The 19,907-nt window shown below is 51.7% G+C and overlaps 1 protein-coding gene across 1 annotated transcript in view; it reads left to right on the top strand.

The window, feature by feature from the left end:
• The window catches only part of LOC149434796 (DISP complex protein LRCH3-like), an 86,043-nt gene extending 66,852 nt beyond the window's left edge, over positions 1-19,191 (top strand). Inside the window, 5 exon segments of the mRNA XM_089663353.1 lie at positions 3,093-3,189; positions 7,309-7,396; positions 16,677-16,777; positions 19,127-19,154; positions 19,157-19,191. Of these exon segments, the coding sequence (XP_089519479.1) occupies positions 3,093-3,189; positions 7,309-7,396; positions 16,677-16,777; positions 19,127-19,154; positions 19,157-19,191 (349 nt within the window).
• The last annotated feature ends 716 nt before the right edge of the window (positions 19,192-19,907 follow it).

Below are 19,907 nucleotides of genomic sequence, written 5' to 3'. Positions count from 1 at the left end.
TGAGAGATCATTGTACTTGGCCGGTCCCAGTATCATGTGATTGCTGTGACCAATCACAGTGATCATATCACAGGTGTACACAATGAATGGCTTATATTCATAGCCATTCATTGTGTATTTTTTTGTAATGCTCTATGTGATTGGTCATAACGATCACATGGAACAGACAGGGCCAATCACCGCGCATCTGTACCATGTGATAGCTGTGGCTAATCACCATAACACCCAATGAATGGATACCATTTATAAAAATGATTGCTTATAACAGTGATTATCACTGTTATAAGCAGTCGTGTAAAAAAAAAAAAAAAATCCTGAACACCTCCCAGAGCAGTACAGTGTCACTGTGGTAATACTGCACTGCTCCAGTCACAGTATGTGGGGGGAAAAAAACAAAAGTAAAAAAAAAAAATACACACACACACTCCCCAGTCGGTATCACACACAGCCGGTCCCAAGGCACCCTCTAAAATTACCTACAGTCCCGTGGCCCCCCTCTAAAATTACGGACGGTCCCGAGGCCCCCTCTGAAATTACGGACGGTCCCGAGGCCCCCTCTGAAATTACGGACGGTCCCGAGGCCCCCTCTGAAATTACGGACGGTCCCGAGGCCCCCTCTGAAATTACGGACGGTCCCGAGGCCCCCTCTGAAATTACGGACGGTCCCGAGGCCCCCTCTGAAATTACGGACGGTCCCGAGGCCCCCTCTGAAATTACGGACGGTCCCGAGGCCCCCTCTGAAATTACGGACGGTCCCGAGGCCCCCTCTGAAATTACGGACGGTCCCGAGGCCCCCTCTGAAATTACGGACGGTCCCGAGGCCCCCTCTGAAATTACGGACGGTCCCGAGGCCCCCTCTGAAATTACGGACGGTCCCGAGGCCCCCTCTGAAATTACGGACGGTCCCGAGGCCCCCTCTGAAATTACGGACGGTCCCGAGGCCCCCTCTGAAATTACGGACGGTCCCGAGGCCCCCTCTGAAATTACGGACGGTCCCGAGGCCCCCTCTGAAATCACGGACGGTCCCGAGGCCCCCTCTGAGATCACGGACGGTCCCGAGGCCCCCTCTGAAATTACGGACGGTCCCGAGGTACTCTCTAAAATTACGAACGGTTTTGAGGCCCCCTCTGAAATCACGGACGGTCCCGAGGTACCCTTTAGGTAATTTCAGAGGCTGCCTCGGGACCGTCCGTAATTTTAGAGTGTGTCTTGACTGAAAAAAGGTTGAGAAACACAGGAGTAAATAATATACACTGATTTGGGTTATTTTTACCAAACAAATCCAGCAGAATACATTTTGGCCTAAATTTATGAAAAAACATTATTTATTTGCAAAAGTTTATAGCTGAAATTTAGGGGTTTTTTTTCAGTTTTTGGTATTTTTTTTGTTTTTTTATATAGCAAAAAAAAAAACCAAAAACCACAGTGGTGATAAAATACCACCAAAAGAAAGCTTTGTGTGTGGGGGGAAAAAAATATTTAATTTAGGTACAGTGTAGCATGATTGAGTAATTGTCATTCAAAGTGCAATGGCGCTGGAATCTGAAAATTGGTCTGGGCAGGAGAGGGGAAGGGGGGGGGGGGGCGCCCGGTATTGAAGGGGTTAATCTGATATTGAATGTTCTCTGTAGGAGGGGGGAGTGCCCGGGATTGAAGGGGTTAATCTGATATTGAATGTTATCTGTAGGAGGGGGGGGTGCCCGGTATTGAAGGGGTTAATCTGATATTGAATGTTCTCTGTAGGAGGGGGGGGTGCCCGGTATTGAAGGGGTTAATCTGACATTGAATGCTCTCTGTAGGAGCGGGGTGCCCGGTATTGAAGGGGTTAATCTGATATTGAATGTTCTCTGTAGGAGGGGGGGGGGGGGTGCCCGGTAATGAAGGGGTTAATCTGACATTGAATTTTCTCTGTGGGGGGGGGGGTGCCCGGTATTGAAGGGGTTAATCTGACGAATGCTCTGTAGGGGAGGGGGGGGTGCCCGGTAATGAAGGGGTTAATCTGACATTGAATGCTCTCTGTAGGAGGGGGGGGTGCCCGGTAATGAAGGGGTTAATCTGACATTGAATTTTCTCTGTAGAGGGGGGGTGCCCGGTATTGAAGGGGTTAATCTGACATTGAATGCTCTGTAGGAGGGGGGGGGTGCCCAGTATTGAAGGGGTTAATCTGACATTGAATGCTCTGTAGGAGGGGGGGGTGCCCGGTATTGAAGGGGTTAATCTGACATTGAATGCTCTGTAGGAGGGGGGGGGTGCCCGGTAATGAAGGGGTTAATCTGACATTGAATGCTCTGTAGGAGGGGGGGGGGGGGTGCCCGGTAATGAAGGGGTTAATCTGACATTGAATGCTCTGTAGGGGTGCCCGGTAATGAAGGGGTTAATCTGACATTGAATGCTCTGTAGGAGGGGGGGGTGCCCGGTATTTAAGGGGTTAATCTGACATTGAATGCTCTGTAGGAGGGGGGGGTGCCCGGTAATGAAGGGGTTAATCTGACATTGAATGCTCTGTAGGGGGAGGGGTGCCCGGTAATGAAGGGGTTAATCTGACATTGAATGCTCTGTAGGAGGGGGGGGTGCCCGGTATTTAAGGGGTTAATCTGACATTGAACGCTCTGTAGGAGGGGGGGGGTGCCCGGTAATGAAGGGGTTAATCTGACATTGAATGCTCTGTAGGAGGGGGGGGTGCCCGGTATTTAAGGGGTTAATCTGACATTGAACGCTCTGTAGGAGGGGGGGGTGCCCGGTAATGAAGGGGTTAATCTGACATTGAATGCTCTGTAGGAGGGGGGGGTGCCCGGTATTTAAGGGGTTAATCTGACATTGAACGCTCTGTAGGAGGGGGGGGTGCCCGGTAATGAAGGGGTTAATCTGACATTGAATGCTCTGTAGGAGGGGGGGGTGCCCGGTAATGAAGGGGTTAATCTGATATTGAATGCTCTGTAGGAGGGGGGGGTGCCCGGTAATGAAGGGGTTAATCTGACATTGAACGCTCTGTAGGAGGGGGGGGTGCCCGGTAATGAAGGGGTTAATCTGACATTGAACGCTCTCTGTAGGAAGATCATGTTGATGAACATCACCTTTGCGATCTCTTTCAGCCTCACTGATGATGTGTATTCCTCTAAGCCGTATGGCTGCCTGGATTCCGGCTTTAACAGTGTGGACAGTGGCAGCAAACGGTGGTCCGGGAATGAGGTTTGTGCATTTTTTTCTCTTGGAGGCTGGGGGGCTACGGAGCACGGCTCCCGCTATCTCCCAATGATCTCAGTGTATGCAGAGCCAATACATTATTTCTCTTTTATTCATTGGAGGACACCATCACCCACCGGGCATAGTGCCACCTGCAGGAGTAGAGCAGCCCTGAGGGGCGAACCGAAACCAACCCCCCATGCAGTTTCTTGCTGTGTGCAGATTCGGGGGATGCATGGCCAGCAAACCGGGTGGTCGGTCACAGTGTCCCCCTTATAGGCCAGCAGCACCTTGGCCAGTGGTTTCCTACCGGTGTCACCGATGTGGACTGTTGAACAGAGCTTTGCTGTAAGGCAAGTAGGGGGTCTCCTGTCATTCCTGTATAAGGCAGGGAAGGGTTAAAGCCCCCGTCATGTATATTTATTGCTGTCTGTGTCCCGTTGGAGACATTCCCTTTTACTTCCTGTCTCAGAAATGTACGGCCGCCGACAGATGCATTTCTTTTTGCTGTTGGTCTCCCCCAGAGCGTGTGCTGATTGGGGGCATCAGCCCATTGCCCACAGTTATTACCTTTTGTATCACTTGTCCCTTTTAGATTGTAGGCTCTAATGAACAGGCCCTCTGATTCCCCCTGTATTAAAACTGTACTGTCTGGCCTTGTGTTGTAAAGCGCTGTGTGAACTGATGGCGCTATATAAATCTTGTATAGTAATAATAATATTCAGTGGGAGGAATAGGGCCCCATCATTGGTGTCAGTGGGAGGAATAGTGCCCCATCATTGGTGTCAGTGGGAGGAATAGTGCCCCATCATTGGTGCCAGTGGGAGGAATAGTGCCCCATCATTGGTGTCAGTGGGAGGAATAGTGCCCCATCATTGGTGTCAGTGGAAGGAATAGTGCCCCATCATTGGTGTCAGTGGGAGGAATAGTGCCCCATCATTGGTGTCAGTGGGAGGAATAGTGCCCCATCATTGGTATCAGTGGGGGGAATAGTGCCCCATCATTGGTGTCAGTGGGAGGAATAGTGCCCCATCATTGGTGTCAGTGGGAGGAATAGTGCCCCATCATTGGTATCAGTGGGGGGAATAGTGCCCCATCATTGGTGTCAGTGGGAGGAATAGTGCCCCATCATTGGTGTCAGTGGGAGGAATAGTGCCCCATCATTGGTGTCAGTGGGAGGAATAGTGCCCCATCATTGGTGTCAGTGGGAGGAATAGTGCCCCATCATTGGTGTCAGTGGGAGGAATAGTGCCCCATCATTGGTGTCTGTGGGAGGAATAGTTTTCCATCATTGGTGTCTGTGGGAGGAATAGTTTTCCATCATTGGTGTCAGTGGGAGGAATAGTGTCCTATCATTGGTGTCAGTGGGAGGAATAGTGCCCCGTCATTGGTGTCAGTGGGAGGAATAGTGCCCCGTCATTGGTGTCAGTGGGAGGAATAGTGCCCCGTCATTGGTGTCAGTGGGAGGAATAGTGCCCCTTCATTGGTGTCAGTGGGAGGAATAGTGCCCCATCATTGGTGTCAGTGAGAGGAATAGTGCCCCATCATTGGTGTCAGTGGGAGGAATAGTGTCCCATCATTGGTGTCAGTGGGAGGAATAGTGTCCCATCATTGGTGTCAGTGGGAGGAATAGTGTCCCATCATTGGTGTCAGTGGGAGGAATAGTGCCCCATCATTGGTGTCAGTGGGAGGAATAGTGCCCCATCATTGGTGTCAGTGGGAGGAATAGTGCCCCATCATTGGTGTCAGTGGGAGGAATAGTGCCCCATCATTGGTATCAGTGGGAGGAATAGTGCCCCATCATTGGTATCAGTGGGAGGAATAGTGCTTTGTCCTTGGTGTCAGTGGGAGGAATAGTGCTTTGTCCTTGGTGTCAGTGGGAGGAATAGTGGCTCAAGGGCCAGATAAGGTCAACCAAGGTTCTATGGAAGCATTGGCAAGGAAGAGCTGGGCCAGCATTGACAGTAGTTAGACAAATGACTCTTCTTAGAGAAGCCAGATTCTCCTGTAAGTAAGGATGGGATGCCTGCACGTGGGGGGGGGGGGACTTTACAGGTAAATACCATGCAAACAATGCACATGTAATCTTACGTGAAGATTGTTGTTGGAATGAATGGTCAGGTGACAGGGTCTCTTTAAATCTTGGCTGATGCAGACACAAATAATTTTGGGTGTTTGTTTTATATCAGCTGACTCTCCACATCCTGAGCCCTCCTAGAAACCAAGATCATTGGGTTGTATTTACAGATGTCGTCACCTCCATCATCAGACACCATTCTAGATTTACTAGTTATACTAGTTTAGAGTGAACTAGTCTTTGTTTACACTGTACATCCAGAAAAACAAAATTCTGCTGACTCCTGCATTGGCTCTGACACCCAACCTTAACCCCTTAATGCCCAAGCTATAGGAACAAACCCCTAATGCCTGGGCTGCTGGGTCATGTGATCACTTGAAGCCCCCAGTTGTCACTATGTGACCTCCATGCTGCCACTTAGGACCATACAACTGGTAGGAAGGGGCTAAAGAGACTGCTTCTCTTTCTGGGGTGCCCTTCACCCACCTGAGAGTCTGCACCCCACATTGCTCCATTTGTCTGTCTGAGCCTTCTGAAATGTCCACCAGTGTTGGTAAGGAAGGGCGTGTGACCTTCTCCCCTTTCTTCCAAGATGTAGCGCCCAAGACTGAGCAGCCAATCGCCCCTCCCAAATACTGTCATGTGAGGGGAGGGGCAGGTCACTGAGGTCTTTGTTGGAGCTTACACAGGGTTTAGATTCATGGCTACAAGAAATAGACAGGGCAATAGGGGAGCTCTGAGAGCATATCATTGGGAGGGATAAGTGAGTTTCACTTTCACTTGGTGGGGTATCATTGGGGTGGAGTCAGTGAGAAGTCATAGAGCAGGTGGTTTGGTAGCATGGGGTGGTGTAGGTGGGTTATCATTGGGGTGCTGTAGGTGGGGTATCGTTGGGGTGGAGTAGGTGGGTTATCATTCGGGTGCTGTAGGTGGGGTATTGTTGGGGTGGTGTAGGTGGGGTATTGTTGGGGTGGTGTAGGTGGGGTATTGTTGGGGTTGTGTAGGTGGGGTATTGTTGGGGTGGTGTAGGTGGGGTATTGTTGGGGTGGTGTAGGTGGCGTATTGTTGGGGTGGTGTAGGTGGGGTTTTGCTGGAGAGGAGTAGGTGGGGTATTGTTGGGGTGGAGTAGGTGGGGTATCGTTGGGGTGGAGTAGGTGGGGTATCATTGGGGTGGAGTAGGTGGGGTATCATTGGGGTGGAGTAGGTGGGGTATCATTGGGGTGGAGTAGGTGGGGTATCATTGGGGTGGAGTAGGTGGGGTATCGTTGGGGTATTGTTGGGGTGGAGTAGGTGGGGTTTTGTTGGAGAGTAGTAGGTGGGGTATCATTGGGGTAGGGTATCATTGGGGTGGAGTAGGTGAGATATTATGGGGAAGGAAGGCATCATCAGTGTGGAATAGGTGAGAAATCATCATAGGGAAGGTGGTGGGGTAACATTGGAGTGGAGTAGATGGGGTATCATTATGGGGTGGAGTGTGTGTGGGGGTATCGTTTGGTTGGAGTGTGTGGAGGGGTATCGGGGTGGAGTGTGTGTGGGGGGTATCGTCGGGGGTGGAGTGTGTGGAGGAGTATCGTCGGGGGTGGAGTGGGGGGGGGGGGGTATCGTCGGGGTGGAGTGTGTGGGGGGGGTATCGTCGGGGGTGGATTGTGTGGGGGGGGTATCGTCGGGGGTGGAGTGTGTGGGGGGGGGTATCGTCGGGGGTGGAGTGTGGGGGTGGAGTGTGTGGGGGTATCGTGGAGGTTTTGTTTGGGCGGAGTGTGTAGGGATATCGTCGGGGTGGAGTCGGTGGGGGTATCATCGGGGTGGGGTGTGTGGGGGTATTGTTAAGGTGGGGTATCGGGGTGGGGTATCGTTGGGGGTGGAGTCAGTGGAGGTATTGGAGTGGGGTGTGTGGGGGTATCGTTGGGGTGGAGTCGGTGGGGTATAGTCGGTGTGGGGGTATAGTCGGGGTGGATTAGCTATGAATAGTGACGTAATCGATTCCCTTTCGTTTCTCTGTGATTTGATTGCGCAGTACTGGAAGACTCACATGGATCTGTTTCTCTCAGTCTGCAGATGAACTGTCAGATCTCTCCTTCAGAGTCGCCGGTTTGGGCCGAGACGCCAGGCTGCTCAGAGAGAAGGTGAATGGAACAGGTAAGTGGCCAGACACCATCTAGTCAACGCTGTAAGTACCCGCCTTCAAAGCCCTCCTCACCCAATAGTGTTTCGGTTAGGGGTGGGGTCTGGTGTCCTGGGTCACACGCTGGTTTTGTATATCTCTTGGGAACCTCACCGGCCCGATCTCTCACCAGTTCTGGGTTTGCCCCGGCCACCTCTGGGGTTTATGTTCCAGGTCATCTGATATTTCCACGGCTCTGTGCAGTAAGTGGAGATCATGTGGCTCTTCCTGGTGCGGTTTTAGCATGTTGTATTGTAATAATCACATCACGGCATAAAGTCCCGACGTTTCAGAGCCACGGAGGACCCTTTCTTCATTTTGATACACTTCTGGACGCCATTTTTAAAGATTCATGGCCTGCTGGATGCGTATGCTTTGATTGTGTGTTGATACCAGTTCCCAGCCGGCTGGGATGGTATAGTCGGGAAATTTCTGTAAATCAGTCTTTACCCCCTCAACAACGGACACTTTCACCCCCTTCCTGCCCAGGCCAATGTTCAGCTTTAGGGGCTCTGATAGGCGGCACTGACGGGCTCTGATAGGCGGCACTGACGGGCTCTGATAGGCGGCACTGACGGGCTCTGATAGGCGGCACTGATGGGCTCTGATAGGCGGCACTGACGGGCTCTGATAGGCGGCACTGACGGGCTCTGATAGGCGGCACTGACGGGCTCTGATAGGCGGCACTGACGGGCTCTGATAGGCGGCACTGACGGGCTCTGATAGGCGGCACTGACGGGCTCTGATAGGCGGCACTGACGGGCTCTGATAGGGCGGCACTGACGGGCTCTGATAGGCGGCACTGACGGGCTCTGATAGGCGGCACTGACGGGCTCTGATAGGCGGCACTGACGGGCCCAGATAATCAGTGCCCTGATTATCAGTATAGATGTCCCCTTTCACACCTGCCGGTTATCTGCTGTACTTTCCTCACGCTGTGAAAGTGTGAGCAAAGTACTGTTGATAACCAGCAAGTGTGTTTACATCATGTGATCAGCTGTGATTGGACACAGCAGAGCACATGGTAAAGGGCTGTTGTGATTGGCCCTTTACCGTGATTTGTGATCAGTTGTGTCTGAAGGACAAAGCGATGACAGAGAGTGGCGGTGCATGCCGCAGAGCTGGACGACCCCGCTGTAGCCGTCATTTGGCTACAGCGCGGCCTGCAAGTGGTTAAAGTGATTCTAAAGGTTCCATGTTTTAAAATAAACCTGTCATATTTACCTGCTCTGTGCAATGATTTTGCACAGAGCAGCTCTGATCCTCCTCTTCTGGGGTCCTCCACTAGCGTTCTCGGCTCCTCCTCCCTGCCGAGTGCCCCAGTAGCCAGCCGCTTGCTATGGTGGCACTGGTGTGAGCTCATTCCCAAGCAGGGATGTGCACTTCTATTGACACACACAGTGCTGCCCCCCGCTCCCTCCTCATGGGATTTGATTGACAGCAGCAAGAGCCAATGGCTCGTATCAACCAACTTGCTTTACTTAAAGTGGTTGTCTCTCTAAATTTTGGTCCCGGAGAGCTGGATAACAGGGCATGACCAGAAGATGTAGAATTACGATCCTGAAGTCTGTTTGCACCTCCAACATAGATCTGGGGTCTGTGGATAGATCTTTTGGGGGTTTGTACCATCTGGTCGATATTTTATAGCTGGTAGTCTAGTACCTATGAAGGGTTTTAGGGAAAAAAATGAAGAATCTTCTGGGCTTGGCGTTGGGATAGGGTAAGTTGAAGGTCTCGTTCCTAGCAGATGAGAAATGTTGCTTGATTGAGCAAGGATAGAATGAACGCTCAAAAGCAAATGGCAAAGGTTGTCTTGTCCATCGTGCAACACTTCAAAAGGGGGAGGGGTCTTCTGTAGGTCAAGAGTGAAGACGAGGAGGACGAGTAGGGCTCGAGCTGTAGAGCTTTCCAGGGAGACACGTGGAAAAGTCAGAGTTGAGGGCCCAAATGCCCGATCATCACCCAGCACCGCCTGTATGTGATGATGGCTGCTGACCACTCCTAGGTTGCAGCCCTAGACGGGCGACAGATGCCAGAACCTAAGCAATGTATAGCTAGAGATCAGGGCAGGCAGGAGTTGTAATCGAGCTCAGTGTGGACCCCAACTGCACAACCCAAAGACACAAGCCTCCTTGTTGGGTGGGACTGACCGTTTTCACGGAGTAATAAATCTCTCCCTGTAGGGAAAAAAGAAGCAAAAGGGGAAAGGAGTCTTCTGTAGGTCAAAAGTGAAGACGAGGAGGACGAGTAGGGCTCGAGCTGTAGAGCTTTCCAGGGAGACACGTGGAAAAGTCAGGGTTGAGGGCCCAGATGCCCAACCATCACCAGCACCGCCTGTATGTGATGATGGCTGCTGACCACTCCCAGGTTGCAGCCCTAGACAGGCAACAGATGCCAGAACCTAAGCAATGTATAGCTAGAGATCAGGGCAGGCAGGAGTTGTAATGGAGTATGGACCCCACTGCATAACCCAAAGACACAAGCCTCCTTGTTGGGTGGGCCTGACCGTTTTCACGGAGTAATAAATCTCTCCCTGTAGGGAAAGAGGAAGCAATAGCCATCGTGGAAATCAAGTGGTTCTGTGGAGCAGCACTGGGACAGGTTCGCTCAGCGCCCCAATCAAGAATGTCGAACTGCCATTCCCCCATCCCCAATGCTAATGCATGCAATAATGCATACCACCCTGCGTCCATTCTCTGCCCTCTTGGTTGGTTGACATGGAGTGCGCATTGCACACGCGCAGCTGATCCCTTGCATTCTAGCACCTAGAAGAGAGCTCCTTGTGCACGGTGTGGATGGATGGGGTGCAGAGGGGGTAGGTTGCTGTCACAGCAGGCACAATATGGTGGCAGATCTGAAGTGTGCAGTGAATGGGCACCCCCATACCACTGCACCCAGGGCCTCTGTCCCTCCCGCCCTCCCCTTGTCCCAGCCCTTCTATGAAGAGAGATAGGGCCAGCTGCAGACGTGTGATCCGATTAGGGACTTGCACAGCAGTAGAACAATTTGCTCCTTCTTGTTCTCCCCCCGTTCAGTACATCATGTGGTTTGTTAGTGGTCATGGTATTTGTAGACTTCCCCAGGCATTGCGCCATTTAATCTGGAAGTGGATTACCTTCCCCTGAGCCTGAGATATCGAGGCCACCGCATCCAGGAAGGAATGTGCAGCTTTATTTCCCAGGACGGTACTGCGCCGCTACCAGCAGACTCCCCAACAATGGCTCTCTCTGTGTTTTATCTGATAATAAAGTCTAACTGGCTTCTCAGGGTTGTTCAAGGAGGTAATTGCCAAGCAATGCCAGCACTCCGGTCAGGTCCTTCAGGTAAGGTTCAGGCAGTAATAGAACTGGGATGGTCTGAAAACGAAGTCCAGAGAAAGTGGAGGACCGGGTGCAATGACCTCCCTGTGTTCACGAAGAGTGAGGGAAGTTTAATGGGTTCTGTTATGGACCAGAAGTGCTTTGCTCCTATTGTAAGCCAGCAGAGACATCCAGGAGTGAAGAGCAGGCAGAGGCAGGCAGAGGCAGTGCTGCATGCAAAGAGAACATTGCACCATCCAATGGATGCAATGCCGAAAAACTGGAGAGCAGAGGCATCCTCATGGCTCTGTGAGCCCCAATTCTGGATGGCCATGCCGAAGAGCCCTCAGAGTCCAGTCACCCTGCACGATGCAGAGGAGCCCCCCCCAAGGAGCAGTCACCCCTGCACGATGCAGAGGAGCCCCCCCAAGGAGCAGTCACCCTGCACGATGCAGAGGAGCCCCCCCCAAGGAGCAGTCACCCTGCACGATGCAGAGGAGCCCCACCCAAGGAGCAGTCACCCTGCACGATGCAGAGGAGCCCCACCCAAGGAGCAGTCACCCTGCACGATGCAGAGGAGCCCACCCAAGGAGCAGTCACCCTGCACGATGCAGAGGAGCCCCCCCAAGGAGCAGTCACCCTGCACGATGCAGAGGAGCCCCCCAAGGAGCAGTCACCCTGCACGATGCAGAGGAGCCCCCCCAAGGAGCAGTCACCCTGCACGATGCAGAGGAGCCCCCCCAAGGAGCAGTCACCCTGCACGATGCAGAGGAGCCCCCCCCAAGGAGCAGTCACCCTGCACGATGCAGAGGAGCCCCCCCCAAGGAGCAGTCACCTTGCACGATGCAGAGGAGCCCCCCCAAGGAGCAGTCACCCTGCACGATGCAGAGGAGCCCCCCCAAGGAGCAGTCACCCTGCACGATGCAGAGGAGCCCCCGAAATACCAGTTACCCTGCACAATGCAGAAGAGGCCCCACAAAGACTAATCAACCTGCACGATGCAGAGGAGCCCCCGAAAGATCACGCATCCTGAACAATGCAGAGGACCCCCCCAAAGACCAGTCACCCTGCACATTGACAAAGAGCCCCCCCCCCAAAAGAAAAGTCACCCTGGACAATGACAAAGCGCCCCCCAATAAAGTCACCCAGCAGAGATCATTCACCCTATAGAATGCAGGGTAGCCCCCAAAGACCAATCACTTTGCACATTGCAGAGGATCCCCCCCAAAAACTAGTCACTCTGCACAATGCAAAGAAGCCCCCCCCCCCCCCCAAAGATCAGTCACCCAATACTATGCAGAGGAACCCCCAAAGACCAGTCACACTTCACAATGCAGAGGAACCCCCCAAAGACCAGTCATTCCTTGACTAGTGTAGCCGAGGATGCAGCTTTTCAACCACAATCTATGTTTGGATAGGTGCATTAGGGGACAGGGCAAGATTTTGGGGCTCTAAAAGACCCCCAATGTCTCTATAGAGTACTTGTCACCTGCTTTTACGTGGGGGAGGGGGGAATGGGGGGAGTCCGCCTTTTTGTGATATATATATATATATATATATAATTTTATTTTTTTTCATCGTAGCCTGGATTTGAGTCTGAAACCGTGAGACTTTACTTGAAGTTGCATGATTTCGAAGTCGCATGTCAGCGATTTTGAAAGACATCTGTGTGACTTCATGCACAGAGGTCTATGCAAGTTGCACCTGAAATCGCAAAAAGCAGCGCAGGAACTACTTTTGAAGAGTCCCATTGCAGACAATGGGGTGCGACTTGAAACTGCCAAACCCCCATGACAAGTCGCACTGGCCTGAACCAGGGCTTAGTGTTGTGCTTTTTGTTTTTTTCTGAAAACACAAATTTGATAAACAGCTGCACAAATATTGTGCGACATCAAAAATTACAAAGTACCACCATTTTATTCTCAAGGTCTCTGCTTTTGGAAAAATAAATACATTATTGAGTTGCAGTGATTTCTAGAAAAATCGCAGATTTTAATGTGTACAGAAAATGTTAATAAATATCCCCTCTGGGCGAGTGGTTGAAGTAGTCCAGTGTTGTACTGAGCACCAGATCTGCACTCTAGGCACCATGAAGTGTCGCCGTACTGTCACCGCCACAATCCCTGACATTCGTGCGTTTTATAGGCTATTTTTGGAACAGACGTATTTTTGGCATCCCCTTCCCATGTCACGTATTGCAGTGAATTTCCTGTTTTTAGTTATTTTGTTGACTTGTATAGCAGATCTGCTGGATGACTTTTGAAGCGTCATCGGGCCCCGGAGCATTTCTCTGTCCTTCGTCATGTATGTGAAGTGCGCTCCAGAGGCAACACAGGAAGTTCAGCTTACAGCGGAGCGCCAGCAGCTTAACTATAGTCCTAGCGGCGTATAGAGGCCACCAGAAAGGGGACCCCCCCCCTCCCCAGGGAGGCTTTCTGATGTCTCCATTCCAGGAGAGCTGATGTCAGATTCACAGATCTCCCCTGCCCCCCCCCATCTGTGAGTAGTAGCACCTATGCTGGCTAACCTGTGTAAAAAAAAAAAAAGAAAAACTAAATATATATACTTTCTTATTTTCAGCCCACCCCAGTCTGGTCATGTGATCTCTTGTTTCAGCCGCTGGCGGCAGCTGCAGGGGAGAGGAGAGGGCGCTCAACAATATCTTTGAATTCCAGAAGTGGCGACATTACCCATAATAGGCCCCCTTGTCCCAGCCGTCATCGGCGCTCCCTTCCTCTCCCCTGCAGCTGCCGCTCACTGAGAAGCGTAAAAAACGCGTCAAAATCGCATAAAAAATGGGTATGCAAAGACGTTTCTAGAATGTGAACCGGCCCTTAATGAGAGAGGGAGAATCTCCCTAACAGGGGCACAGACGGCAATAAAATCCTAACAAGTGTTCTACTCCACCAGCTGCAGGGGAGAGGAGGGAGCGCCGATTATGGCTGGGAAATAGGAGCGTATGGGTGACGTCACCTCTCCTGGAATTCCCAGTTGTTGTTGAGCGCTCTCTCTTCTCCACTGCAGCTGCTGCTCACTGAGGCCCTCTGAGAATGGCAGCTGCAGGGAAGGGGAGGGAGCGCCGATGACAGCTGGGAGATGGGAGCCTATGGGTGACGTCACCGCTCCTGGGAGGCTTTCTGATGTCTCCACTCCAGGAGAGCTGATGTCAGATTCACAGATCTCCCCTGTTCCCCCCCCCCCCCCCCCCCATCTGTGAGTAGTAGCACCTATACTGGCTAACCTGTGTAGAGAAAAAAAAACGTATATACTTTTTTATTTTCAGCCTTCCCCAGTCCGGTCATGTGATCTCTTGTTTGAACCGGCGACAGCTGCATGGGAGAGGAGAGGGCGCTCAACAATATCTGGGAATTTCAGAAGTGGCGACATTACCCATAATAGGCCCCTTGTCCCAGCCGTCATTGGCGCTCCCTTCCTCTCCCCTGCAGCTGCCGCTCACTGAGAATCCAATTCACATTAGGCGATTTAGCATCGCCACAATTCCACCCGCAATTCCAAATCGCCAAACGTGAGCAGTGGCTGCAGGGGAGAGGAGGGAGCGCCGATTATGGCTGGGAAAGCTAGGAGCGTATGGGTGACGTCACCTCTCCTGGAATGCCAAGCTGTTGTTGAGCGCTCTCTCCACTGCAGCTGCTGCTCACGGGGCCCTCTGAGAACGGCAGCTGCTGGGAAGGGGAGGGCGCGCCGATGACAGCTGGGGGATATGAGCGTATGGATGACGTCACCTCTCCTGGAATTCCCAGCTGTTGCGCGCACTCTTTTCTCAACTGCAGCTGCCGCTCACTGAGGCCCCATTCACATCTGGTGATTTAGAATAGTCACAATTCGGCCCGTAATTCCAAATCACCAGATGTGAATTGGGGCTTCACTGAACTGCGGCTGCAGGGGAGAGGAAGGAGCGCCAACTATGGCTGGGAAATAGGAGCTTATGGGTGACATCACCTCCTAAAAATTCCCAGCTGTTGAGCACTCTCCTTTCCTGTGCAGCCGCCGCTCACTCTGGCCCTCTGAGAATGGCAGCTGCAGGGAAGGGGAGGGAGCTCCGATGAGAGCTGGGAGATAGAAGCCTATGGGTGGCATCACCGCTTCTGGAATTCCCAGCTGTTGTTGAGCACTATCTCCTCTCCCCTGCAGCCACCGCTCACTGAAGCCCCGTTCACATTAGGCGATTTAGAACCGTCACAGTTCTGCCTACTATTCCAAATTGCCAGATGTAAACGGGGCCTCTGAGCGGCGGCTGCAGGGGAGAGGAGGGAGCGCCGATTATGGCTTGGAAATAGGAGCTTGTGGGTGACATCACCACTCCTCAGAATTCCCAGCTGTTGAGCGCTCTTTCCTTTCCTGTGCAGCCTCCGCTCACTGAGGTCCTCTGAGAGCAGCAGCTGCAGGGAATGGGAGGGAGCTCCAATGAAAACTGGGAGATAGGAGCCTATGGGTGGCATCACTGCTTGTGGAATTCATAGCTGTTGTTGAGCACTCTCTTCTCTCCCCTGCAGCTTCCGCTCACTGAGGCCCGTTCACATTAGGCGATTTAGAATCGCCACAATTCCACATCTCCTAATGTGAATGGGGCCTCAGTGAGCTGTGGCTGCAGGGGAGAGGAGATCGTGCTCAGCTAGGAATTCCAGGTATGGTGACGTCACCCATAAGCTCCTATTTCCCAGCCATAATCAGCGCTCCCTCCTCTCCCCTGCAGCTGCCGCTCACTGAGGCCCCATTCACATCTGGTGATTTGAAATTGTGGACAGAATTGTGGTGATTCTAAGTCTCCTAATGCGAACGGGTCCTCAGTGAGCGGCAGCTGCAGGGGAGAGGAGAGAGTGCTCAACAACAGCTGGGACTTCCAGGAGTGGTGATGTCACCCATAGGCTCCTATTTCCCAGCTGTCATTGGCGCTCCCTCCTCTCCCCTGCAGCTGGTGGAGTAGAACACTTGTTAGGATTTTATTGCTGTCTGTGCCCCTGTTAGGGAGATTCTCCCTCTCTCATTAAGGGCCGGTTCACATTCTAGAAACGTCTTTGCATACCCATTTTTTATGCGATTTTGACGCGTTTTGATGCGTTTGTTACGCGTTCCAGTGCTTTTTTTATGCATTCCAGTTCATTTTTCCCCATCTCTTCTTCAATTTAAATAGGGTCATGTGTGTTCCAGTGCGTTTTACCGCGTTCCAGTACAGTACTGTGCTGAAAAAATGTAGCGTGTTTCTCCCCCCCGCCATTGTCTCTGCAGCTAAAGGGAGAGCAGTTTGGGGCGGTAAATACGCCCTTCAAGCGGTAGCCCTAAAGGTCCCATTATCTACAACCGGGGCCACTCTGTACCCTTCTTGATAGGGGCCACGGGTCCTATAACGTCCCCTAAGTGTACTGTTCCTATATTGCGTCACCGCTGTCTGTAATGGGCGGTTCCCGGTGCTGCCCCGCCCATCCATGCTGCATCAGTTGTCATCACACTCCGTCTGTTCTGCCCATCTGTTCTTGCATGAGTTGACTGAGCGTCATACAAATGACCTAACTTCCCCACCCACAATCCCGCCCACCGCCATATCTAACATCCCAAAGCATCATGGGACTTGTGGTTCATAGAGGTGCTTGGGGATGAGCGCAGGATGTGATGGACACCTCCTCCTCCTCCGCCCAGCACCCCTGGATATTCCTACGTTGTGTTACTTGAAATAATGACATCATGGAATAGTAAGCGCTAGATTTCCGCAAAGGTGGGCGGGGTGTACATTTTTAGGGGGCTTTCCGAGAATCCCGGAGTTCCGCTTTAAGTTTTGGTTCAGATGCATGGGGGATGCAAGTACAAAAACAGAGCAAATTGGAGTTTGACTTTTCTTGTCTGTCCTTCGCTGTAATGAAATGAAAGGCTCCAGTTTTATGGGGGGGGGGGGGTCCTTTCCTTCAAATATCTGATATCTGGTTGTTGTTCCTCCCGCCAGACGCAGAAAACGAGCACCCGGACTTCATAGACAGCAGTACCAACGAGGAAGAGGAGGAGGCCAAGTCTGACACCGGGCTGCATATGACTGTCACCCCCCAGGTGAGGAATACACCCCCCAATACTGTGCTGTGTGGAAGGTGCCGGAAACTCTCCAATACCCCCCTCCCCCCAATAATGTGCTGTGTGGAAGGTGCCGGAAACACTCCCCCCCCCCCCCCCCCCCAATACTGTGATGTGTGGAAGGTGCTGGAGACTCCCGCCCCCCCCCCCATCCCAATACTGTGATGTGTGGAAGGTGCCGGAAACTCTCTCCCCCCCCCCCAATACTGTGATGTGTGGAAGGTGCTGGAGACTCCCCCCCCCAATACTGTGATGTGTGGAAGGTGCTGGAGACTCTCCAAAATGATCGGTCTAACAATGGAATGTTCGCCCCTCACACAGAAATGATCGGTCTAAAAATCGAATGTTCGGCGTATTGTAACACTGAGAGACAGAATACAACAACAAATTCAGCAGAAATGCGTCTAACAAATGATGACTGATCTGCATGTTCATGAGGGAAAGAAGGATTTGATCTCCTTCACAAAACATGACTTAGTACTTGGTGGCCAATCCCTTGTTGGCAATCAGAGGTCAGACGTTCCCTGGAGTTGGCCCCCAGGTTCGCACACATCTCAGGAGGGATTTTGGCCCACTACTCTTGGCAGATCCTCTCCAAGTCATTAAGGTTTGGTGGCTGACGTTTGGCAACTCGAACTTTCAGCTCCCTCCACAGATTTTCAGTCGGATTAAGGTGTGGAGACTGGCTAGGCCACTCCAGGACCTTAATGTGCTTCTTCTTGAGCCGCTCCTTTGTTGCCTTGGCCGTGTGTTTTGGGTCATTGTCATGCTGGAACACCCATCCATGACTCATTTTCAATGCCCTGGCTGAGGGAAGAAGGTTCTCACCCAAGATTTGAGGGTACATTGCCCCGTCCATCGTCCCTTTGATGCGGTGCAGTTGTCCTGTCCACTTAGCAGAAGAACACCCCCAAAGCAGAATGTTTCCACCACCATGTTTCACAGTTGGGATGGCGTTCTTGGGGTCATAGGCAGCATTCCTCCTCCTCCAAACACGGCGAGTTGAGTTGATGCCAAAGAGCTTGGTTTTGGTCTCCTCTGACCACAACACTTCCCACCAGTCCTCCTCTGCATCATTCCGATGTTCAGTGGCAGACTTCAGACGGGCCTGGACATGTGCTTTCTTGAGCAGAGGGACCTTGCGGGCACTGCAGGATTTCAGTCCTTGTTGGCGTAGTGTGTTACCAATTGTTTTCTTGGTGACTGTGGTCCCAGCTGCCTGGAGATCATTGACAAGATCCTCACGTGTAGTTCTGGGATGATTCCTCACTGTTCTCATGATCATTGACACTCCACGAGATGAGATCTTGCATGGTGCACCAGACCTAGGGAGACTGACACTTGTTTTGTGTTTCTTCCATTTGTGAATGATTGCACCAACTGTTGTCACCTTCTCACCAAGCTGCTTGGCCATAGTTTGGTAGCCCAGTCCAGCCTTGTGTAGGTCTACCATCTTGTCCCTGACATCCTTGGACAGCTCTTTGCTCTTTGCCATGGTGGAGAGTTTGGAATCTGATGGTTTGATGGCTCCTGTGGACAGGTGTCTTTTATACAGGTAACACAATGAGATTAGCAGCACTCCCTTTAAGAGACTGCTTCTAATCTCAGCTTGTTACCTGTATGAGATACACCTGGTAGCCAGAAATCCTGCTGAATGATAGGGGATCAAATCCTTCTTTCCCTCATGAACATGCAGATCCGTCATCATTTGTTAGACGCATTTCTGCTGAATTTGTTGTTGTATTCTGTCTCTCAGTGTTACACCGAACATTCCATTGTTAGACCGATCATTTCTGTGTGAGGGGCGAACATTCCATTGTTAGACCGATCATTTCTGTGTGAGGGGCGAACATTCCATTGTTAGACCGATCATTTCTGTGTGAGGGGCGAACATTCCATTGTTAGACCGATCATTTCTGTGTGAGGGGCGAACATTCCATTGTTAGACCGATCATTTCTGTGTGAGGGGCGAACATTCAACATCAGCAGGGGAGCAAATACGCATTTCCTTCATTGTATATGTATAATAATAGTGTGTGACTGTGGGGGGGGGGGGGGGGCATTAGAGCGTAAGCTCCTCTGGTACAGAGACTGATGTGACTGTGGGGGAGGAGACATTAGAGCGTAAGCTCCTCTGGTACAGAGACTGATGTGACTGTGGGGGAGGGGACATTAGAGTGTAAGCTCCTCTGGTACAGAGACTGATGGGACTGTGGGGGAGGGGACATTAGAGCGTAAGCTCCTGTGGTACAGAGACTGATGTGATTGGCTCAGTGATCTCTGTACTTCGCTGTGTTAAGTTTCGGTCTCATTGTTGTTTATTTGAAGGACAAGCGGAAGCCAGACTTGCACTCTACTCAAGGGCAGAGGACAGGACCCTGGTTGGTGGGTAAGTGTTGGGACCCTTGAAGGGTCGTCCTACCTGATCATGTTGCCCACCTTCTGGGCCTTTAAGCTGGTTCCTCCGCTGTTGACAGAAGCTGTTACAACCTATTCATAAAAGGCAGTGAGTTCCGTTAACCAGCAGCCACAGCCCACAGAGTAGAGAGGCCTGTCACCTGCCAGCATGCTGCATGGAAGGACTCAGACCACTGAGAGACCACTGATTCCTCACAGATCATGACACGCGGCCTGCCGAGTCACAGCCAGATCTCCCCATTTAGCAGGAAAGCATGAGGATCGCTAATATCAGTGGTACATCTCTGACTCGGTGGGTGGGGTCGGACCTCTGCAGAGAGACCGCTGCTTCCACACAGAGGGCAAAGGTCACTCTCTAAAGCTTTCTGCCTTTTCTACCCAGGTTGATTTTTAAAAAGTAAAGACCAACACATGAAAGCCTTTTTGTTTTGCTGTCCCCGGAAAGTTTTCTGCTGATTTTAAAGTGCAGGTTCAGTTGGGCTCAGGCTGCAATTACCGTCCCCAACAGGAAGATGTCCTCAGTGTTCTGATTTTCAGTGATTTTTTTTTTTTTTGTCCACAGAGGTGCAAAAAAAACAAAAACCCGTAAGTGGACAAAAATGTGCAAGTGCAAAACACAAACCCAAAAAAGTGCACTTAGGGGCGTGCTTTAGCCCAACCCCCGAAAGTGTAGGACCTCTACCCTGATCCC

Source organism: Staurois parvus, unplaced genomic scaffold (assembly GCF_062004578.1).
Source record: "Staurois parvus isolate SC_StPar_1 unplaced genomic scaffold, SC_StPar_1.0 ptg001672l, whole genome shotgun sequence".
Lineage (NCBI taxonomy): Eukaryota > Metazoa > Chordata > Amphibia > Anura > Ranidae > Staurois > Staurois parvus.
Note: the sequence above shows the minus strand (reverse complement) of the source record. Positions and strands in the feature narration are given on the sequence as shown.